Source organism: Leuresthes tenuis, unplaced genomic scaffold (genome assembly GCF_036924035.1).
Source record: "Leuresthes tenuis unplaced genomic scaffold, fLeuTen1.0.hap1 SCAF_6, whole genome shotgun sequence".
Classification (NCBI taxonomy): Eukaryota; Metazoa; Chordata; class Actinopteri; order Atheriniformes; family Atherinopsidae; genus Leuresthes; species Leuresthes tenuis.
In genome coordinates, this window is record NW_027325360.1 from 24,603,898 (window position 1) to 24,627,242 (window position 23,345).

The 23,345-nt window shown below is 41.6% G+C and overlaps 3 protein-coding genes across 3 annotated transcripts; 1 reads left to right on the forward strand and 2 right to left on the reverse strand.

The window, feature by feature from the left end:
* Positions 1-562: 562 nt before the first annotated feature.
* Positions 563-7,678, forward strand: ccdc92 (coiled-coil domain containing 92). The gene is made up of 4 exons (XM_072388374.1): positions 563-730; positions 3,723-3,894; positions 4,316-4,357; positions 5,797-7,678. The coding sequence occupies exons 2-4, from the start codon at positions 3,759-3,761 to the stop codon at positions 6,603-6,605; spliced, it is 987 nt and encodes a 328-aa protein (XP_072244475.1). The 5' UTR covers positions 563-730; positions 3,723-3,758; the 3' UTR covers positions 6,606-7,678.
* A 1,807-nt stretch (positions 7,679-9,485) lies between these two features.
* On the reverse strand, positions 9,486-14,352 carry chmp7 (charged multivesicular body protein 7). The gene is made up of 10 exons (XM_072388381.1): positions 13,787-14,352; positions 13,532-13,703; positions 13,047-13,232; positions 12,837-12,970; positions 11,106-11,154; positions 10,891-11,010; positions 10,691-10,789; positions 10,538-10,595; positions 10,239-10,454; positions 9,486-10,151 (listed from the first exon to the last, which is right to left on the reverse strand). Exons 1-10 carry the CDS (start codon positions 14,044-14,046, stop codon positions 10,096-10,098), a joined length of 1,350 nt encoding a protein of 449 aa, XP_072244482.1. The 5' UTR covers positions 14,047-14,352; the 3' UTR covers positions 9,486-10,095.
* Positions 14,353-14,741: 389 nt separating this feature from the next.
* lgi3 (leucine-rich repeat LGI family, member 3) lies at positions 14,742-22,361 on the reverse strand. The gene is made up of 9 exons (XM_072388382.1): positions 21,659-22,361; positions 20,807-20,878; positions 20,129-20,200; positions 19,234-19,305; positions 19,031-19,102; positions 18,728-18,897; positions 18,483-18,647; positions 18,298-18,388; positions 14,742-16,287 (listed from the first exon to the last, which is right to left on the reverse strand). Exons 1-9 carry the CDS (start codon positions 21,859-21,861, stop codon positions 15,558-15,560), a joined length of 1,647 nt encoding a protein of 548 aa, XP_072244483.1. The 5' UTR covers positions 21,862-22,361; the 3' UTR covers positions 14,742-15,557.
* Between the last annotated feature and the right edge of the window lie 984 nt (positions 22,362-23,345).

A 23,345-nucleotide genomic window follows, 5' to 3' on the forward strand; every position in this document is an offset into this window, starting at 1 on the left:
CAAGGTTTAAAAACTTTGGTATATGTAAAAGTGATTTCAGTTACAGGTTGCCTCTAAACTGCTAAAGTCCAACACTCCCCTCTGCTGTCCGACAGCTGTACGCTATTAAAACAGTCTTCATTTATCTTCATTCATGTAGGTAACACAGGTAGTTTGACTCCTGCCTTATTCAACCTGACGCCTATGATCGTGGAATATACTCCTTAAGAAATCATTTCTGCATTACAATATTCCGACACTGTCCCTAGATGGCGCGAACGCATCTTCACTGAACAGACTATGGACAGATTCAGTTGCCATGGTGATGACGCTGATCACTGCAAAACAGTATCACGCCCGGGACGACCTCTAAGTTCACGTCATTTAAGGTTAGTAAACGTTGTTTTATAATCAAAATGGTTCTTAACAAAAAAGAAAGAAAGTGGTCCTTCTAATTGACAATACCTGCAGAAATGAATAACAATCGTAAAAGAACGTCTTAAGGTTACACAGTCCACGGTTTCTCCTAGTTTCCCATGATGCATCGCTTTATTTTGTGTAGTAGCTTAGGGAGATGACAGGGAACTGACACAGCCACCCTCCGCTCTCACCCGACCGAGGCGAGCCACTGACAGCATCATCGACATGCACCGCAAGGTGGAATCCGTTTAGCCGGTGCGGCTAGTCTGTGCAGCGACAATTTACATAATTTAAGACGCTATTCGAACTGCCGTGTATTTTTAGCTGAAAGGTAAGCTTCGCACTAGATAACATTAAGATCCTGTTGCTGCGTCTTTAGCTATCTAGCTAGGCTAAATAAATCATTCGTCGTAGTTTGCGTAATTCACCTGTACGGACCGCTAATTAAATGCACTGACATGAAAACAAATATGCGTATTGATGTGTACATGGTTGTCAGTAGCTTGTTTATCTTATTTTAGTTGTTCATTTAAATTCGGCAGGTTCGGCAGCTGAGCAGGTTGACTACAATGACATTTTAACTTGTATACATGGGTAATATTTATTGGAAAAGCCGTTAATGTATGTGCGCAGTGCTGCACATCATCTGTTGAAGCAGGGCTAAGTCCGTTTTAGTACAACATCAGAAAACCCTCATAACATCAGGAAGCATCCTGCATATTCCATTGGTGGTACATTTCCTTTTGTCTATTGTTAGCTGAAATTTTAGATTATTGTAAGGATACTTTGGTGTGGCACGCACGTAACAGAACGTGGTCGTTTGCGGTTCCTGAAACTGGACAGCTCCTCCCTGGATAGCAGCATATAACACTGGCTGCATGGACAGCCTTTGTGATGACCCCACAAAATGCGGTGAAGGCATCCTATATGATATCAAGTCATAACGCAGAGATATTTTGAAATGGTTCATAGGCACCGCTCACCAGGCCCAGGGTTTCCGACTATTAATGTATTGCTTTGTAGCGATGAATAGGGTCAAGTGCCCTATGATCTTGCTTGTTGAGACTTTACAGCGATGATCCTCTGGCAGCTACAGTCGGGACCAGCAGCGGTTACATTTTAGGGTGCTGTCCGCAATGCAGGTGCTGAAATAAGAAGTGTCGTGGAAAGCATCAAATGCTCCTGACATCTAACAGCTGTATCCTCTTACAACCGTAGCCATTACCCATAACGGTTGTGACATTTGACCATTACCTCTCACTGTTTTATAGTTTTTCTTGTTGCCGTTGATGTGGGTGGGTGTTATTGATGTGAAGTTTCTTGAAACATAAGCATGGGTGATTGTTACAGAATGTCTGAGATGCATCATCCTCTAAAATACATGTCAGAAAATTTGAGAGGACAAACAAAAGCAGAAATTCACAAGGATGTAGTGATGAAATTTGTGTGCAAGGGTGGAGCTTCATTCACAGGAAGTGAAGGCCAAGCTCTTGTTATGGTTTAGGACTGAAGCTACTTGCTAATGTTTCATGCTGCTGCAATTCATTGATTATTTATATTGTCTGTGTGGGGAAATACTGGTTGGTGTTTTAGGAATGGAAAATAAAGACAGGACACTGTAATATGACATTATATCAATTTTATTCCTAATCTTTAAGCTGCTGATGTTTTGTGCTATGGTGCTCCTTGTAATACTTTCACCTCCATGCTATATTGTTGCATGAGCCGTGTACTGATATTGGCTGAGGTCATGTCTTTGAAAGTGGAAAGCTTTCTGAGCTATTTCAGGAAAGAGCAGGGATGAGAGATATGCTTGCAGCGCAGGGTTTACCGGAAGGACTCCACATTACTCATCAATAATAGATTATCTCCTCAGCCTTTACAATACACTATTGACTGTATTAGTTATTACCAGGTTGTGTCTTGGTGATGGTATGCTTTCCTTTTTCTTCTGTAAGTCATGAAAGAAAACACTGGGAAAACTGCTGCAACTAAGGAGTATGTCCAGTCAGGTGTCGTGGGATATATTATTTATGCTACTGAGCTGGTAAGAGTGAGAAGCTCTGGGATGTTTTATTAAAGCACACTTGCGTATGCAGAGAGACGCTTTCTCTCTACTGAGGAGGATTTTTTTTTTCTACAGGGATCAATGTGCTTTCAAAACATAGCTTGATACTGCTGTCTGGTAGAGGGTGGAGATGTTAGAGTGAGTGATTGTTTCTCTTTATGGCTTAGCTAAGGAGACAAGGGCGTCCAATGAAGAGAGGGAGGAGGAAGGTGGGGCAGGGCAGGGAAGGAAGAGGCTCTTTTGAGACTAACTCGCCACACCCTGATGCTTATTCATGTGCTCAGCTTTGATTGTTGTTTATTAATCTATTCGCTGTTATTGATATGGTAGAAAGAATGTAACATACAGGAATTTCAAACAACCTCCATGCTGAGGAAGCTTCCAAATGCTTGTCCCTGTGAAATTAAATTGTGCGTTGTAGATAGGATTAGTGTACATAGAATTAGAGAACAGATGGATGTTGTTGAATGTTCACACAAATTTCTGCGGCTTCTGAACCAATGAGATAGTTTCAATCATTTGTTTCGAGCCGCAGCAAGTACATGTACATCTGCATGATACTGTGAAAGTCCCACTTAGTGCCATCAAAGTGGGCGTTGGTAATGGGTCCTTTGAGACTGCGGTGGTGGATCTCGGGAGTTTAGAGGCCTTTTTGTTGCATTCTTTGAGCTGCTTCTGAGTATATTTTACTGTGTGCGCATTGTCCGGCTGGTGTTCACCACTGGTGGTGGACATTTCTGTAGCCATGAGGGTGTGCTGTTTGCTCTGTAACAATGTTTAAGTAGAAGCTATATAACAGCCACATGAATTCCAGCACACAAGCTTTGCCAGTGTAAAGAGATGATTAGAGTTATTTACTTATCCTGCCAGTGGTTTTAATGCTGTGGCCATCTTTGTGGATGATTCGGTTCCTTCCACTACAGTCATATTCTAGCATGTGCATCATTACTTTTTTAATCAATAAACAGTTATTTCCCTTAATTAATTGGTTTGTTGAAGCATCAGATACAATCGTTAATAACAGAGGGAAGTTGGTATTACTCAGAAGTGATTAGTGAGTAGTTCAATCACCATCTAATGCAGATTACCTAAGCCAGATTGCAGACAGAGCAAAATTGGAACCTTTCCCAAACCCTAATGTTTGTAGGCTGAAGGGTGAGAATGAATGTGTTGTCTGCCAGAGAGGTGGAATTTTGTTTATAGCCTTCCTCCTCTCCCTCTTTCCTCTGCCCCTTCTTCTTTTATCTGTGTGAAGGTTGCAAGGCCACTGTGGCTCCCAACATAAATCGCCATGGCATCGGCAAATGTTACACTGGAAAATCAGCTGCAAAGTGCACAGAAAAACCTGCTGTTCCTGCAGCAGGACCATGCCAACACACTGAAGGGGCTGCATGCAGAGATCCGCAGATTACAGCAGCAATGCACAGGTGAGCTCTTCCACAAGTCGCAACATCTCCTCTCTTTATGACGCTTTTAGGATTACTCAGAGGATTTCTAACAAACTGAACACTTGACACTGATCGTGTGAGGATCACACAACTCAAAACAAGGACAAATTTTGAATCTAAGTAGATATTTGGTACCAAAAGTCACCAAGATGTAACTGTATGGTGCCACTACTAAACGTTTTAGAAAATGTATGGTGAATGATGAGAAAAGTTCTTAAGAGACAGTGAGAACACTCATATTTCAACCTGTAATATACTCTTCCTTTTAGAGAAAGCACATGCCTATCCCAAATAAGCTTTGTTGCTAGTCGGTCTGTGTGAGAAACATGCTGTCTGATAGCTGCCCTCTTCCAACCTCATGTAACATGTGAGCCACCCTGTTCTGTTTTTTTTTTCACAGATCTGACATATGAGCTCACTGTGAGAAGCTCTGATCCCTCAGGTAAGCACAAGCACACCGTATTACAGCACACCTGCACGTCAGTTTTACTACCAGCACTCAGTGCCTGTCAGTATTAAGTTGATTTATTCCAATTTTCTTCTATAAGTCACCTGCTGCAGTTTTATTTAGAAGTTGTGCTTTTGAAATGAGAGTGGTAGCCTGTAAAGAGAATTTAGATAAATTGTTGCACTGTTTAAGATTGTTTGGTTGTACAAATGTATTTGAAACAGATTCAGATGGTAAAATTATACGGCAGCTACAATGAAAACTGTGTCAGTGAACATGTCTGAGAGCAGAGGGCTCTCTCTGATCCCTGGTGACAAAATCCCATGCAGTCAGCATGGCAGTGTTGGACTCCCTGCTGTTCATTGTCGGCTGCCCTTCCCCCGCAAAACCGTGGCCATGACGTGGAGTCACATCACAGGCCTGATTCAGATCCAGCTCTACAGCACAGTCAGGGAGGCTCCTGTATACAAGTGAAATGTATTTACAGACTACTGATGATAACAGTGACGTGTTCAACCCAACAGGAAGCATGTTACATGTCACTGGGATCATAATATGCTGTAGGCTTTTTGACTTCGCTGTCCTGGGTCAGAGGCACTGTTATGTTAGTGTTGGGGCATCTCAGAGATTTGAGTGCAGGAAATGAGATTATCTGTCACAGCACTAATGCACAGCCTCCGACCTGCTTAGTGCAGCTGCTCCAACTGGGCTGAAAATGTACCACCCTCTGAAAAAAACGAAGGGAATGTGATACCCATCTTTTTACCCTTCCACATATTGGTTTGGAGACTTAGCTTTTAAAGTAGAAAAGATACTGAATCACACCCCTATTCCCGTTTCTATAGATGACACAAAAAGATTGCATTTTTTTGCAGCTATATCATGACTGCATAGGCTGTAACAAGGTGTGGCAGGGTGAGGTGGGGGCAGCAGTGATGGAGGTCAGACCAGGGAAGTGCTCTTGTTGTCTTCCAGAGCTGTAATGTGAGACTGGAGCTCTCTGGCCATAGAAAATAAGTCCCTATAGGATCACACAGTCTGTCAGCTGACAGGCTGTCTGCGCTTAATGTATTGATTACACAGAGTATTCAGCTAATGTGAGTCTGGGATTCTGTGAAGCTGCATTGACAATAACCATAACCTTTAAAGACAGTCTGCACAAGGTTATGCAGTAGCAGAACGTACCATAAATGTTTTGGAGGAATTGAAAACACCACTATTTCTTTTGGCTTGTATTACGCTCTTTATACAATCTCCCTAATTGTTTGATATTTCTGAATACAAATATGAGAATGTTCCTAGAACACTGTGTAAAATATGACAGGTTTGAGTGTGAGGAACAGGAATTGTGTGAGCTTTGTTTGTCCTGTTTTAAAATATGTGCATAAAGTTTGTGTAAAAGCTGTTTTTTTGTTGTGGTTTATTGTGTGCAGACAGCAGTGAGGCTCGATGCAGGGAGCTGCAAAGGAGGTGTGAGGAGCTGGAGGCCCAGCTTAAGAAGAAGGAGGAGGAGAACACAGAGCTGCTCAGGGACCTGGAGCAAAAGAATGCCATGATTTCTGTTCTAGAAAACACCATCAAAGAGAGGGAGAAGAAGTACCTGGAAGAGCTTAAAATGAAGAGCCACAAGCTGGCTGTTTTGTCTGGGGAGCTGGAGCAGAGAGCGAGCACCATCGCTTACCTTACCTCGCAACTTCATGCCACTAAGAAAAAGCTTTTAGCTGGTAGTTCTTCTGAGGCAAGCCCTAATGTCAGTCCAGTCGCCTCGTACAAGCCCACCCCTCCACCAGCCAAGGACAGGCAGCCTGAAACCCCGCGTCGTCGCATGAAGAAGAGCCTCTCCCAACCTCTACACCCAGAGTTGACTGAGGTGTACCGCCACGGCTCGGACGGCAGGCGGCTGGTTCTGCGAGAGACAGTTGATGCCATGCCCGACCCCACACCCTTCCTGCAAGCAGGCAGAGAGTCTCCTGAACCTCAGGTAGTGCGTGAAAGGCCTGCCATAATCCCCCCCATTGCCTCTGATCGCTCCCCCATCCCTGCCCTTGGTGCCACAGCCAGTCCTCGTCACAGCCCTGCTCGGGACCGTCAGTACAGGGCTCATGTGGGTGTTGCACACCGCATCCCACATGGCACCCCTCCGCTGGCCCCGCCACAAGCAGAGCTGGAGACGCTGGCAGTGGACCAGATCAAAGAGGAGAAGGTTGTGCGGAAGCGCTCGGGAGCCGACAGGACTGTTTGAAACTGCAGAACAACGCACACATCCAGTGTATACACACTACGCCGCAAGAACAGGAAGAAGCCTGACCCACTGTGTAGCCTGCTTTATACGCAACGTTGCAATATAAACAAATGCAAATACAAAATGATCATTTTTGTGGTATTCCATGAGGACTTTTGTTTTCCTTATTCTACAGTAAATAAGGACTACTGCAAAGCATGCCAAATGTTTCCTTTCTACATCCCAATGAGACTTTGTATTATACACATCTTGACTTTTTGCTTTTAGACCATCGCTTCATTCAGTCTTATGTGATGCGTACAACAAATTCTCAGCCAAATATCTGCATCAGTGCCTGCTTAACCGGTTCAGTCATACACAAGCTGTGAAATGTAGTCATGGCTAATAGTTATCTTTACATATCTCTGTCTGCTCCATCTTCTCAACAATAGGCTGGACATGACAACAAACTGTATAACAAAGATTTCCGCAGCTGAATACGATCAAACTGAAGTAATTAAACCACTACTCCCTGAATGTATTTCATCTGCTTGTGATACCTGTATAATCATATTTCTGTAGGTAGGGGCTACATAATGTGTAAGTGTAATTTGCGGGTTGTCAAAGCGAAAGCTGTAAGTCGAACTTTTCCTTTGCTGGCAGGAGAAAACAGCGGCGGTGGACATGTATGCAGTATGAAATGATGGTGAACTGGGAGCGCATTAGTGTGTACGAGTGGGGGAGCGAGCGCGTGTGTCTGAGAAACAGTGAGGGCCACTGGGAGAATTAACTTTTGGCTTAATCTATATCCACTGATGCTATTTGTGATACAAGGGCATTTTTAAAATACTGCTGTACTAGGACTTTGTGATATTAACTGTACTTTATAAAGGCTGTGAATTTGTAATGAGTTTTTTTTTTATTTATTGTCTAATATAGGACACAATAGAAAATCAAACACCTCAGATATTCGCTGTAGCTACTGCATCATCAACATGATGGTAAATAAATCTCCTAATAGCCTGCTTTACACAATAAATTCACTTGTTGAAGTATATGAATTAATATAATAAAGCAATGCCTTGGTTTGGTTACTTGATATCTGTTCGTCTAAATGTGTGCACCCTTCCACCAAAAGATACTCACGTGGGTTTACATCGAGTGACTTTTAGGATCACAGATGTATTGTTCTCCCTATTTTACAATGCTTTACATCATAATCATCTGTAACACACAGCCAGTCACTATCAGGTGAACAATAACCTTTTTCCACAGAGGACCATCTGGTGCAACCTCACACTGATGTACAGTATCTCGCTACAATATGCCACACTAACTTCAGATAGAGTCGAATAATCTTTATCAATCCCCAAAGGGAAATTATACCAAAGGGAGTTCCGTCTCCCGGAACAGACATCGTGCAAGGCTTTTATTATGAGTGGGAATGCCTTCCGGAATCATTGATTGATTTGATTGGGTTGGATTGTGACTATATTGCAATAAATTGGATCATAATTAGCTTGAATTGGACTGTATCTTTGAATTGCCTTGAGATGACGTTTGTTGCGATGCCAGTATATGTTCATTATATTTAGCAGCTTGTTCAACATTTCTCTTTCCTCAGCCATCTCTCAGGGCCCCAGAGCACTCCCCAGCACAAAGCCAGGCTTCTTGATCAGTATGTTCAGTTTCTTTGAGCCACTGGCTCTGATGCCAAAGCTCCAGCAGATGGCTGCAAAGCAGATGTCACTGTACACCAAAGACTTTTAAGACAATATGCTACATCTTGCTACAAATATTTAAGCACCACAGATTCCTCAGAAAGTGGCGTCTGATCCATCTCTGCTTGTAGACTGCTTCAGTTTTTTTTACTTCCAGTTTACTCTGTTATCCAGGAGAAAACCGAGGTATCTGTAGTCCTCCACCACCTTACATGAGTTCTGCTGATACAGCAGACACAATTCAACCAGCCAACCACAAGGTGGCCCCCTTGGATTACATATCCTTTGTGAAGTGAGTGCTAAAAGTCAAAAGAAAGCACATTATCAATAACATTTCTTCTTTACATACCAATAATAGAATATGTATTCTGAATATCAAATAAATATTTTGTAAGAAAAAAAAGTAAAGTGAAAGAACCCAGTAGAATACATACTCTGTTCAATTCAATAATCAAATATAGTTGATGATTTGCTCTTTAAACCATCGTTTAAACTTCTATGTGAATGTGAACTTGTTTTGGTTGAATCACCCATCTATGTTGGTGCGTAGTGTGCACAAATTGAAACTTGAGAGTTCGGTCACCATGGAGCCGTAGTCAGATAGGGAAACCTTAGATAAATAACATACATTTGAGCATAAAGTCATTGTGCAGCCAACTGATGCAAACTGAGAACAAGAGGGAAGCACACAGAGTGCATGAAGATCACCGACTCGATTTGAAGAGGTCAGAAGTCTTGTATGAAGGAAATGTCACATCCACAGTCTAAATGGGCGCAGATGGAGGAGCACAAAAGGCCTCCAGTACTGAGGTCAAATACCATGAAGGAACGCTTGATTTAATCACAGGTTTCAATCTACGGACCTCTTTCACAAAACGCACGGCCAGATAATGAGCGCCTGGAGTCACTTCATCAAAACCAACGGGACAGGCAAAAACAGCAGCTGAACAGACCTCTATCCATCCTCAATAGAACACTGAAGATGACAGATGTTCCTGTTCTGACAGCACTGCTAAGGCAAACAAACCTATAATGAAAGATGCTCTAGCACGAGCATGTTTACACCCAGATTGAATATCACGAATATCCCAAACTACATGTGTTGTACTGAGAGAATCGACTGAAAGGGAACAAGCCAAACTCAACAGAGTGGATACCCATCCAAATACCACCACCAACGAGTGATTAAAATAAATTTTATTTGGACAAACATATTTGGTTGAACTCATTTAAGGTAGGTTTCTTAGTTCTCACAGGTACTTTGCTGTGAAACTAAATGTATTCATGGCTATAATAAATCATTTGGCATAATATTCTCTTTACTGTAGGCTCATATTTACAATTCAAAAGGCCACTTTAATACACTTTTACCTAACTGTCAATGATAGACATCCACAAATACTAATAAACACATGATACAGCTCTGGTACAGTTGTTCTCTTGTCAGATTTAATAAGCATTCCTGATGAAATGTTGAGGAGCAGATGAGCAGATTAGAACCATCAGATTTTTAGAGGCAGATTGGACACTTTTCAAGTTAAAAAGTGTGTTTGTTCGCAAGAATTTTAAAAACTCTTTTGATCCGTCTCCACAGTAATGGATTTTTCTTCTTTTTTTTCCCAATTAAAAACAGCCTTGTTTTCAACCTGGTGTTGAATTCATAACTCGTCCAATTGTCATTTAGTAATTTAGCGCTTTCACTTGTGTGAACACGTTCTTATGTTCAGAGTTACAGCTTGTCTTGATGAGCTGACGCTTATCTTCAGACAGGCCACGGCTCGCCTGTGCCTTCACTGTGCAGGCTCTAATCTCTTCTCTGGCGGAGTAACTTTCCTCTGTTGATTGCCTGCAAATTGAAAATTGACCATTAGTCATTTAGAAAATGTAAATGAAAGCCTGAGAGAAGAAAATTGAGAAATCGGGACATGCAAACCTGTATCTGACAGAGTTAAATTATTCAGTTCTGCCTCCAGCTGCTCAGTGGTTACAGTCAAGCGGCTCTGAGGAACAGCAGGCAGAGAACTGAGGATCGGCTCACCGGCAGATCTCAGACTGTTCGTTGGAACCGTGGGTAACCCTGAGATGGAATCTGGCTTTGACTCGTCCAATAAAGCCTTCAGCTCTTCCTCCAACTCATCCATATCTTCATCTAAAGACAAAAAATAACCTGAAAGCTCTGCCATATTCCTGAATGCAGGACATTAAAGATTCAGTGCTAACAGAGTTCCATACCTGCATTGGCCACACCACTGGAAATAGTTTGGTTCACCTCATCTTGTGTGTCACACAACTGTTTATATGACAGACAGGACACATGAGAAGGCTCTCAATTAATAAAAGCAACTAGATATACAATCCTTAAAAGTCTTAAAAACAAACACGTACCTCCTGTATTTGATCGACAAGACTCTCAGCTCGTTCCACGGTCACATCTTTAAGTGAGAGTCTCAGGGCGGCCACTCCTGCCTGATAGGCTTGTATAACCTACCAACATGTCCAGCACATACTTAAAGTACTGACAGCAATAACAATAACCTACAAAATACCCTAACAATAAAGCTGTGTACTGCTACAGCCGCTCTTACCATCTTATCAGTCTGTGACTGTGCTATCCGGTCCAGGATTCCCCTTATGGTTTCCAGTTTGGCAAACAAGTTGTCTGCTCTCTTTTCTACCCTCTTGCAGCCTCTCAAACACCTCAGTGCCTTTGAGAAAAATAATCAACGCCAAAGTATGTACAAACTGCTATGAAGTACTGAGTACTGAAATAGTTGTTTTTACAGTTAACATCAGTAAAAACCTTAGACTTCTTTCCTTCCCGCAGCAGACTTCTTGCTTCCTCTTTGCACCTGTAAACAGATAACAGAGAACAAATTTAGCAAAAATCACAGAGCCTGGCTTCTTCAGCTATTTCAATGAGATTTTCCAGTACCTGGAGATGAATGTCTTAGGTATCAAGTTACAGTATATCACCAAATAACTGTCAGTAAGAACAATTTAGACCTAACTAGATTAAGCACTGTACATGCTGCGAGTGTCAGAGCTTCCTATAGCAGAAGATTGTGGATCCAGGTAAGTAAAAGGGTGGACTAGAGTCCTGTAAGGCTTAGAATTAGAATTAAACTCTGCAGTTTACACTTCATGTCTCAATGTGCAACTCTCCTATCCTTCCTCATCAGATTTTATCTTGTGACCTCACAGAGAACATAATTACACAAATGGAAGGATTCATATGTATGCAGATTTTTCTTTGGAAAACAATGGGCTTCTTGATGCCATCGCGGTTACCCAGTCACTGTTGCTTCTCTGCAAATCTGATAACGAATTTATAGATATAATCAGCACGGATTAAGATAAAAAATGCCACAGTCTCCCACTAAGGCAGCTGGAACAGGAGTCTTGTATCGTGTGTTTACAGTACATGTCATCTGCAGTTAAATTGTCATGTTGTAAAGAAGCCTCATTGTGATCATTTTTACCTACTACACCCATTCCAACTAAAGCTATCACCGTGCTGCTGATATCGCCAAATGTGGAGAGCAGAAACAGACAAAGAGTTCAGACAAATTGTCATCTTACATTTCTCTGAGACTCTACCAAAACCATTATTATACCGAGTCAATACTGAAAACATCAAACAGAAGGAGAAGAGAAGGGGGAGCAAAACTATGCTCGTCTTGTTAAATCTCTCCCCATTTATCACTGATCCACTCTTAGTGGAAGAGCACATGCGGCTGGAAGTTATTAGCTAACTTGTTGCCTCCTACTTTAGGAGATTTTTCTTTAAATCTAAGCAGTGTGTATAAACTTTGTGCTGTCCTTGAATCTTCATGAGACTGTTTGTACTGAAAGAAAATTCACGTTTTATTTGTTTAACCGACTATGTTCATTACATAGTTCTAATTACCATCATTATTGTTTATTCATCTGATTCTCTGCATCAATATTAACTACTTTAATCCAGTTATTTTCTTATCATTTTGTACAGCTGTGAAAAGGAGGAGTTACTACGGGGACAGAATATCTGTGGGTGCACTTCACTTCACTTTTCTATTCATGTGTAATTTACTCTTTAATTTAGATTTGACAATAAATCCTTTAATTTGATTTTAAACTTTGCATATAATGAAATGTGTCATCAAATACATGCTTTGTTATACTTCATTTTTGATGCTGGAACTAAGGTCAGCAGGTTTCGGTTTTTAATAAATTTGAATTCACGTGGATATTGTGAAACAAAACCTCTCAAAAGCTCAGCCACTGGTAATCTAATGTATTTTTAAATACTCTTTCCTTTGCATGCTCATATTCTAACATCTTTCTTTTAAACATCACTCATTATATGCTCACATCAGTCTATTAGTGGAAACCCACAATTTTATGAGAAGGGGATGAGATGGGAAGGGCTCCAGCGGCACTGCAGGTCGCTGTCTAAAGAAATAACGAATCCACGCTTGTTTAGAAACACTTTAACTGATGATATCCCTACGCTAACCTATCAAACAACACATACAACATGCTCGAGGTGTACCTGTCAGCCTCCAGGCTCAGTTTCTGCACTCGCTCTTCGAGCAGTTTCTCGCTGCGCTGCAGCTGGTAGACGCCAATGTCCACATCACTAACTGTAGAGACGCGCTCCTGTCCAGGCTGACAAAATTTAACAATCTGCAGGGGGAAAAAAAGGTCATTTAAACATCTCTGGCACAAGAAGCCAGCGAATTCTGAGCATGTTGTGGTTTACCTTCTCGCCTTCGTGCAGGGAAACTATGACTTGCTTGTCCCGCTGCAGCTGCAGGAGAGCCATGCAAAGGGTGCTCTCATCGGCACAGAAGTCAGAGGAGAGGGTGCAGAGCTCTTGAAATGACACGATGGAGCAGCTTGAAAATTCACTGCTCCGATAGAGCCGGAGTAATTCTGCTGCTTTCTCCTGAAAAACAGATAAATGTGCATTTGGCAGCTGCTAAAATAAGCGTTGCTGCACTACTGGAATACCAGGATTGGGAAACAGTACAGTACGGATTATGGAGTAGTTTGAAAAAAGTGAGTTTTAGCTTAAGAGTGCACAAAATAGGATTTTGATCACAGTTTGCTAAATTACTAGGAGGCATTAATATGCTCCTCAGTAAAAATTAATTCACATCTTAAGAGATATTATTAAAAGTAGAACTAAAACATTAAGCATTGTGGTGTTGACTTAAGTTCTATGAAGCACTGAAGTTGGCAAACCTTCACCAGTTCAATGACAACAAAGGACTCCTCCAGGGGCACCCTGCTGCTTCCCAGAAGAGTGGAGAAGGTCCACTTGAGGGGCTTCACCAGCAGTAGGCCAACACTCCAGGACAGCCAGCCACAGTCCACATTGGCAGCAAACTCTGACTCCCTCTGGATCTTCCCGCATCTGTCACCGGGTGAAACACACGCTCTGTAATCGGACTGAGAGTCAACATGTGAATAGGACAGAGCAGATATAGCAACAATTACCCAGCCATGGACTGGATGACAGTCGACAAGCCCAGCGGTGCTTTTTCCTTCCTTCTGAAGGTTTTGTTGAGGTCCTGCAGGTTGACACACACTGAGCGGCGCTGCCTGCAGCTTTTGATGATCAGAGCCGTCCAGAAGTCCATCTTACTGTCCCAGTCCGTGGTGTTTACATCTCGGTTCTCTTTAAACTCGGAGAACAAAAAATTCATGCGCTCATCGTCTACCCACTCTGGCGGAAGGGTCGAGTCAGCGGCGGACATTTTTAAGTTTAAGGAAAGCAACTAGTCGACTTGTTTGTTATGCCAAGCAGACGGCTAAGGCAGCTAGCTTTTAAACTAAGCTAATTTCAGGTTAGCCACTATCTGCTCCCGCGAGAACACACATATACCGACTTCACGTTAAATAACAGCTCAATAAAAGCTCAGACATCGTTTCCTGAAAGTAAAATCTGGACTGTAAATCTCGTGTCAGCTGTCACAACACACCCTCACTTCGTTTATAAAGTCATGCTAACAGGAGATAGTGTTTAGGTTGTCAACAATGGTTGCATGCGTTCACAATTTACAACCGCGCGGAGAAGCGGTGATGTCTATGGCAATGTACAGCGAGATTGTAGAGTTTCCGCCCACGCAGACATGAAGAAATACAAACCAAGCGGACCTACGGTTTTTCTCTTGAATATCATTATATGCATTATTTAAACGCATAGGCGAAACTTTTTAATGAGATCTTCCTTGAAGTCCAACACTCCAGGACAGCCTTTCTATTATAATTATACTCTCATTTAGGGTTATTAAAGTGGGTGGAAGGCGCGTCACGTGGTAATTTACGGATTACGTAGTTTTCTACAAAGTCTAAATTTTTAAAAGGCGTTATTAACAACAAAGATTAACTTTGATGAAAAGCAGTTATAATCACACAAGACAAATACGAGAGGCAGGACATTTTAGGGACCACGAGCAGGATTTAATGACAATCGTATCTACCTAAACTAACACATGAAAGTGTTCTATTACAATTTGTGACTGTAAAAATCATAGTTTGGGACAGAATCAGTTTAGGCATTTTCTGAATTCAACATTGTTCATTAGATTAGTCACAGATAATACCAACCATGGGAAGATGGCCCATCTGTACCATAACTAAAGCAAGGAATATCTTTAAAAAGTCATGTTCTCTACTAATTTTGCTGCCTCTTCTTTAGTTTGTCTCACACCATCTGTGATCCACTGTGTTAACTGCAGAACATTCGATCCAAAACAGATTCTATGATAACCCATATATGAAGAAGAAGATACTAAAGGATTTTGCAGTACTGCAGTGTACATTATTTCATATGGTTGTACAGTGGCATGCAAAATAGTTCTCAGTTTTTCTCAGAACTTTCTAAACATATAGTTTCTCTCCCATCTTTACAATATCCGGTCTGATCCAGTGAATAATCAAGTAGATAACACATGCACATTATTTTCATGTTAGTTAATTACAATACATGACATTATAATCCAAAAACAACATTGCCCCAGTCATCGTTTGGCTGAGTAGAAACAGTGCAGCAGTGACATGACACCTTGGTATGTTAATTAACACGTAATTTCATTCAGATGTTATGTAATAGTGCATAAAAATAGATTAAGCAATCATTTAATTAGTTGCCTCACTTTTCAAATCAGAGGAAACAGCAGACATTTAGTTGCATGTCTTAAACATGTTGCAGTCTTATTGGCACATTTCTATACACTTAGAGACCCCTCATTTTGTTCAGACATGTTCATTTGGCACTGAGATCCACCACCAGGTGCTGGTAGGCCAAGGTATTGCCTTTAAAGCTAGCAGCCAGCAGAATGTCCTTGTTGTCGACCGATACCAAGTTAAACCCTCTTGGGGCTCTCATGTTGAGCTCCTGGAAGGGTTGAAAGCGCTGAGTGAGGTCATCCCACAGGTATACTCTGGAGAAAGAGAAATCACTTCCAAGAATGAGGTACTGGCGGAGGCCCACCGTGAAAGGATACACTGCCATCGAGCCCCGAGAGGGGAGAGTCTGGATCTCTACAAAACGCTGGCCTTCCCAGCGGAGGATCTTGGAGTCACCTATGAAGCGTGTGAGGCAAAGGTAAAGAACTTTCCTCACCCAAAAGTGCTTAACCATCTGCACGTCAGCTAGCTCTGTGATTTGGGAGTGGAAAGCAAATTGCTTCTGGTTTCGGTTCCACTGGTAAACCACTGGTGGTTGAGAGGCACTGGAAAGGATGAGATGAGGTTTTCCCCCAACATCCAGGAACTCCACATGGGTGTCCCGATGCCAGGGATGGAGGGACTGATGAGAGTAGAAGCCATTGCTGTTCCAACGATAAATGCTGGTGGAGCCTGCCTTGGAACTGTCCGCTACAACAAAGTACCACTCTCCATCCAGCTGGAAGGTCTCCACAAAGTTAGGTTTCCTCACCCGACTGGTGTCTATGTCTTGGATCTTTACAAAACGCTGTGGGTCCTCTTCCCACCTGTGTTTATAGGAAGGAAGTCAGTGTATTCTCAACGATTCTCAATATAACAGCGTTGGTTTCACATTTCAGCAAATACATTTGTTATTGAGTTAGAGGTGAGGATCAGTGTTACTGCCAAGTATGAATTAGCAGAAAGAGGGGAAAACAGCTTGTCTGTCTCTGTCAATCTAGAAATCCAGAAAATTAGAATATCCACAAGAGCCTTTTTACTATATCATTCCATCAAATGGAAACAAAAGGTTGAGTAATCTAGTTCTTGATGTGGCAGGACTTGCCTCAACCAGCAAAGTTTTACCTGGAGATGCCAAATCCTAAAAAAGCTGGGAAATTGTGTTCAGTGTAAATCAAAATAGAATGCAATAATTAATAAATCTCATAAACCAATATTCTATTCATGTTAGAACATAGAAAACAACAAATGCTCAAAGTGAGACAGTTTACTGTTTCATGAAATGTATTAGCTCATCTTGGATTTGAAGGCAAAACATGTCTTTAAAAAGGTTGAGATGGAAGCAACAAAGTGATGGAAAAGTTAAGTGGTACTAAAAGGAAACACCCTGTGAAACATGTTGCAACTAATGAAGTTAATTGGAAACAGAACAGTAACGTGACTGGGTGTAAAAAGAGCACCCTAGAGAGAGTCTATCAGTAGTAGAGATGGGCAGAGGTTCAGCAATCTGCAAAAAATGTGTCGTAAAATTGTGGCGCAATTGCAATATAATGTTCCTCCGAATATGTTCCTTTGTATATAAAATAATATACAGAATCTTCAGTGATCTTCGGGCCCTCAGCCAGCACTGTTTTCAGCAGCCATGATTCTGTCATTGAAATCACAGCATGGGCTCAGGAACACTTCCTGAAATCATTGTCTGTGAATGCAGTTCACCGTGTCTTCCACAAATGTAGGTTAAAGCTCTATGATGCAAAGAAGAAGCCATATGTGAACATGATCCAGAAGCACCATCTTATTTGGGCTAAAATTAATTTAAAAAATGGACTAAGGCAAAGTGGAAAACTGTTTTCTGTCCAGAGACTAATCAAGATTTGGAAAAGTGGACATTGTGTCCTCTGAACTAAAGAGGAGAGGGACCATACAGCTTGCTATCAGTGTTCAGTTGAAAAACCTGCATCTCTGATGGTATGAGGGTGCATTATTGCCTAAGGAACTGGCAACTTGAAAATCTGGAAAGGCACCATTGACTGAAAAATATATACATGTTTTAGAGCAAAATATGCTCCTATCCATTGGACGTCTTTTTAAGAGAAGACCTTGCATATTTCAGCAGGATAAAGCTAGACCACATACTGCATCCATTCTAACAGCATGGCTCCGTAGAAGAGTCCAGGAGCCAGACTGGCCTGCATGCAGTCAACTGATCACATCAACTGAAAACATTTTAAGCATCATGAAACACAAACAAAGAAGACCCAGGAGTGTTGAGCAGCTACAATCATCTATCAGACAAGAATTGGATAGCATTCCTCTCCCAAAGGTCCAACAACTGGTCTTCTCAGTTCCCAGACTGCTACAGACTTCTGTTGTTAAAAGAAGAAGGGATGCTAGACAGTGGTAAACATGGACCTTTCCCAACCTTTTTGAGATGTGTTGCTGCCAACAAATTCAAGATGAGCTGATATTTTTTCATGGAATAGTAAAATGTCCCACTTTCAACATTTTTTTGTTATGTTGTGAATAAAATATTGGTTTGTGAGATTTGAATATCATTGGATTCTGTTTTTATTTACATTTTACATTGCTTCCTCATTGGCTCATAGCACGTGGCACCTTCAGGATTTCCACACCACGCTGCTGTCTTACTCTACTTATCTTAAATGTTTCCTCCTGTTTCCAGGATGATGGCTACATGTTTATCCTTCAGACATGACAGAGGGACGGATTTTATCCCAGGAAGGAAGCAGATGTACTGAGCTGTTCCTTTAAGGTCATGTTTCTTCTAACATGCTGGCGCTCACTTGCTGTAAGCAAGATTAAACTGCAAGCCTTACTTGTATATGTGAGATCCACCAAAAAGTTGAGCCACAACCATGTAAAGTGTGTTGTTTATCACCACTGGTTTGCAGTAGACAGCGGAACGAGCTTCAAGAGAGACACACAGAAGCCAAAAAGCATCAGGTTTTGTTTCTTGATATTGTACTGGGCAGTTGTTACACTTTCATTGTCAGAAACTTACAAGTGATGTTATGGAACCTCCTGAAGACCATCTCCACATGATCCCATATATACAGAGTGCAGAACCCCGAATCAGGCTGAGCAAAGGCCACAAACTGATCACCGCTGAACTCGTAGGACTCCACCGACACAGAGTGGAAAGGGAAGGTTTCATAAACAGCAAAATCTGTCGGAACAGAAACCAGAGTAACAATTGTAACAAACAAAGAATATCATCAACGTTTGTGTGAGAACTGAGGTGAAAACCTGCACTGATGCAGTTGAAGTCTCGTGGTGCGAGATCATGGATTCTGCGACCCTGGAATTCAAAGGGGCTGGCACAGTAGATGGCAGGAACAGAAGTGTTGGTCTTCTCCATCCAGTCTACCAGCCACTTTATCTTACAGTCACAGCGGAAAGAGTTCCCACGCAGATCTCTGAGGGACAAAAGCAGTTTAAATCTCATAAGCTAAAACATAAATCATGCAAACAGAGCCTTGCACTATCCAGCCAGACCAGAAGGTAAAACTTCTCAGTATGTCAAGGTACTATTTCAAATGTCACACTTACAGATCTGTGAGGATGTCTAAGTGTTTGAAGAGATCTCTCGGCAGCTCTTGAAGGTTGTTGTTTGAGAGAGATCTGCAAAAGTAGAGTCGTTAGTAAGATATCATGACGTATACTGTTTTTAAAATGCACTGAATTTACTTTAATCAGAAAGTCTACGTACTGCGCTAAGTGACAGATTCTTTGCCAAGCAATAAAATACTCACAGATGAGTCAGAGATTTGAGTCCTCTGAAGGTATACTTTGACAAAGACTGGATGTCATTATTCTCAATGAACCTGGGCAGAGAAAACAAATAACACATGACACAGTCTCTGCAGTCTATCACTTTTAGTTTATGAGTTTATGAGAATTTTGTATTTAATAGATTCTGTCAACTGTTAGAATCTGTGCTGCTAAAACATGTAAATCTGTTGTAGTTGATGATATTTGGCCTGCATGTCGGCATCATTTCCCCCTGTCCCTGTTTTGTCCATTTATAACTGAGGCTATACGACATGTGTACATTCTCTGGAGGTGGCTGGAAATTAAAATATGAGTTAGTAAACATTCCCAGTGGGTAGCGGTGGTAGTCGCAGCAATGCAGAGGCCTACTGGCTATGCTGCAGCTAAATCCATGGCTATAACAGAGAGCTGCACACTCCAGGCCATCAGCTAACTACTTTCTAAAGCACATCAATTCATTGGATGGCGTATTCAGCTTTTTCACACTGCGGAGGCAAAGCGCTGGCTGTCAGTAAAGGATTTATTTTCTGTTTGACTTCTGGCATTCTTTGCTATGCTGGACAGTTACCCTTTCAAATTCTAGGGTGCAGGATAAATGTATTCACATCAAAGACTTGCTGTAATGAATCATTCACAAACATCGAACAGAGCACGGAGAAGTGGCCCAAGACTTTGCTTTAATGAAGCCTTATGTGACATTCACAGGACAGTTTCATTGGATACAATTAGAGTCCAGTGATAAGCTCTAAAATAAAGAATTTAGCGAGTGAATTTGGGATTTCATCACTATTAAATCCAAGTTTACCGGACACTATGTATTGTTGTCTACAAATTTATTTTCAAGTTGCAATAATTTGCTTTTAATGGCATACTCACAAGTACTGCAGGTGGGACAGACCAGCAAACGCATCATCGGCAATCATGGTGAATGTGTTTGAGTTCAAGAGTCTGTGGAAAGGAGGATGTATTGGTCAAATTACACTGTTAATGTCATACATGTGAAACTAAGCTAAAGCGAAGCATCCAAGCCTCCAAGCATGTCTAAAAAAACTGTAAAAGTCCTGAAAATTCTTAATATTTCCAGTCATAACATACAAAATTCACAGTGCTAACTTTAAAGATTTAAACAATGCAATAAATGCATTCGGAATTGACCCAAACACACACAGACTTACACACACCAACATGGACGTGTGCATGAACACACACTCGTATTTGCATCTGAGGACATAAACAAGCCTTTGTGTGGCAGAGCAGAGCTGAAGGGAGTCAGTCATTGGCATTGACACTGATACAGAGCCACTCTACCCTTTTTACTGCTATGTCACCACTGTTTTCAATAACCATTCATTTGGAGTAGAGTAGCTGAAGTCCTTTCATTGTCTCTGCAAGACAAAAGATGTCTGCATGCTGTATGTAAACATACCTGACATTTTAAGTGTTGTGAGTGTATTTTTGAATGCGAGACAACCACAAACTGATGGTTGGATGCTAATGAATTGAGAGTTGGTGATGTTTGCAGTACAGTGCGACGATGTGGACCAGAACACTCACAGGAACTGCAGCAGGTGCAGGTGCGAGAAAGCTCCCTCTGGGATTGTTGTAAAGGCCGCATTCACCATCGTCCTGTTAAGACAGAAAACGGCACATGTTATCAGATGGGCCCTCTTAATGTCAGGATCGAGGTTAGCCAGGCAACACCAAAGCTCTCAATTATGAAGTCATGTGTTTCTTTTCTAAAGCCCATCTTCTCTCAGGACCAGTGTCTCCTTACAGTTTTGAATTCCAGAAAATCTTCAAAACTAGGACACATAACTTCTGCCTTCTCTTATTTTCTTCTTATGTTATAAAATGAGGACATCATCTGCCTGTGCTCTTCAATTCCTTGAACTGTTAAAGCTCTGTATTCAATCTATAGGCGATAGGGAACCTTATAACCCTCTCAGTAAAACCTAAACTTGTCTCAGTAAAGTGTTAAGCTTCTTTCTTTAATGCAGTGTATCTCTATACACCCTTTAAGATTAAATCCCTCAGAGGAGAAGCAGGTTTCCTGCAGTGAGAGATTGGATCTATTGTTAGTATTTCTCTCTGGGACCTGACAGAATTGAACTCCCTTAACTAAATTTAGCATCTGGTACAATAAAGGGACATGTTATAATATAATTTATTTTATTGTCATGCTGCAAAAGCAAAGGCATATTTCATCAAGACATCCTGAGTGGGAAACACCTTAATTCACTTTTAGTATTGAAGAGACAGGCAGGGGTTTCACGCATCATTACATAATCATTGGTGACATCAGTGATGTAGCCCTCTGTACCAGCCTGCATGGTGCTAAGACTTCACGCAGGTTATGAAAAGATGCTTTTGGTGGATGGAAGGTACACACATGAATTTTGGACTCACAGAGAGATGATTCCTGGGGGGAAGCTCTTGGGAATGGCCTTAGTGTCCACACAGAAGGCACTGTCTTTGGTGCAGGAGCAGGTTGCAGGACAGCGGGGTACCTTGGGGGCTCTCCTGGCGGATGATTCCATCGGCAGGCAGAGACACAGACACAGAGCCGGCACACAGACCAGCCTCATCCATCTTGGTCCGAGCTCCAGCATCCTTGTGTGGGAGGAAAAGGGAGATGTGCAAGTGAGCGTCTTGAAGTTTGTCCTCAGTAGCAAGTGGCTTATTGAGAGACGATGGACAGCCTTCCTACGAGCCAAGCAGTTCTGTTAAAGCTGAGCGCAGAGCTGAGAGAGACAGCATGAGAGGGAAAGGAAGGGTGGGAGGAGGGAGAGTAAGGGTAGTCTTGTGTGTCCTCAGTGGGTGTGGGTACTCTGCAGCTTCCCTGGATCTTAATCAGTGTCCCTGCCAGGAACTGCTGCCAGAATGCACACTGCAGAAATGTTGATCGAGGCTGCCTTCTCCCTACTAGGACCTGTGGGAAGCTCACTGACAATCAATTATTTAATATTACATGTGCAGAAAACCTAAATACAACAGCTGCAGAGACAGAAAAAGAAGGGGGAATCACATCAGCACTTCTACAAGATTTCACCGCCAGGAGTCCGCATGTTCTGTTGATGTTTTGTCAGGTGTCAAATCCTGTCAAGCTACTGCAGTCATTAGAGCAGACGAAGATAGGGAAAATGTGTGTGCATGCATTCTTCTGTCAGTCGCCAAGTGTGTGGGAGGTTCTTTTTCTGGCAGTTTCTAAACAGCAACCAGTGCTTAGATTTTTTTAAAGGCATCAAGACACACACACTCACAAGAATAAAGAAAACACCACCACCTACAATAGAGTCAATATGAATAACCCAGAGATACACAATATACAAGCTTTCTGTTCCATTTGTTTTTCATAACCATCACATTTAGGGGTGATAGTTGGCCTTATTATAGATTAATCTACAACGTTTGGTCTCAATTTAGTATTTGGTCAAATTTGTGGACTATTGTAAAAGACCAGTAACACTGGATGAAAGTCTTGTATGATTTTTATAATCTTTAGAAGCAATTGTTAAAGAAGAATCCTCATGAAGTGGAGGCCTCCCAGTGGATGTTGTCCATTACAGCTAAATTATAGTTTGTTACATTATCATCCATGGGGGTGTTGTACACTGTTTTCTTATTGTAAAGCATGTAATGATGAATGGTTCATGCTGTATTTCACTGTATGTATTTTTTTGGAATCTTGAAAAAAATGTGAATAAATAAATAAACAACATGATAATCTGGAATGTATTTTCAAAACCTTACTTATACCGCTATATCATCAATGGAGTGACATGTAGGTCTCTGTTCTGTTAAAGCTAAGCGCAGAGTAGGAATAGTGACGTTAAAATGTACACAAACATCTGTTCATTTATACTTTCACACCATAAAAATTCCATCTGATGGCTCTCAGGATCTCAGTTGTGGACTGATGTGGCACACAGATATTACAAATCAGTCCCAGCTCTTGTCTAACCTAATTTGTCACATATTCTTTGAGACTTCTACTTATTTTAAGACCTACTACCTCACGAGGTGTAATGTATCTTTTTGGAAAGCACTTTAAATGTTAAAAGTGTTTTTTTTCAGTGTTTTATTTATAAGGGAA

Bases quoted from the DNA above. Each gene is read 5' to 3' on its own strand.
- lgi3 (XM_072388382.1), bottom strand. From the start codon at position 21,861: ATGCTGGAGCTCGGACCAAGATGGATGAGGCTGGTCTGTGTGCCGGCT. The intron at 19,103-19,233 runs GTGAGTATTTTA...CTACTTTTGCAG, and splicing joins CTCAAATCTCTGACTCATCT to ATCTCTCTCAAACAACAACC. The intron at 18,898-19,030 runs GTAAGTGTGACA...TTTGTCCCTCAG, and splicing joins TTAGACATCCTCACAGATCT to AGATCTGCGTGGGAACTCTT.
- ccdc92 (XM_072388374.1), top strand. From the start codon at position 3,759: ATGGCATCGGCAAATGTTACACTGGAAAATCAGCTGCAAAGTGCACAG. The intron at 3,895-4,315 runs GTGAGCTCTTCC...TTTTTTTCACAG, and splicing joins ATTACAGCAGCAATGCACAG to ATCTGACATATGAGCTCACT. The intron at 4,358-5,796 runs GTAAGCACAAGC...TATTGTGTGCAG, and splicing joins GAGAAGCTCTGATCCCTCAG to ACAGCAGTGAGGCTCGATGC.
- chmp7 (XM_072388381.1), bottom strand. From the start codon at position 14,046: ATGTCCGCCGCTGACTCGACCCTTCCGCCAGAGTGGGTAGACGATGAG. The intron at 13,233-13,531 runs GTTTGCCAACTT...TCTGTTTTTCAG, and splicing joins TTGTCATTGAACTGGTGAAG to GAGAAAGCAGCAGAATTACT. The intron at 11,155-12,836 runs GTACACCTCGAG...ATCTGTTTACAG, and splicing joins CTGAGCCTGGAGGCTGACAG to GTGCAAAGAGGAAGCAAGAA.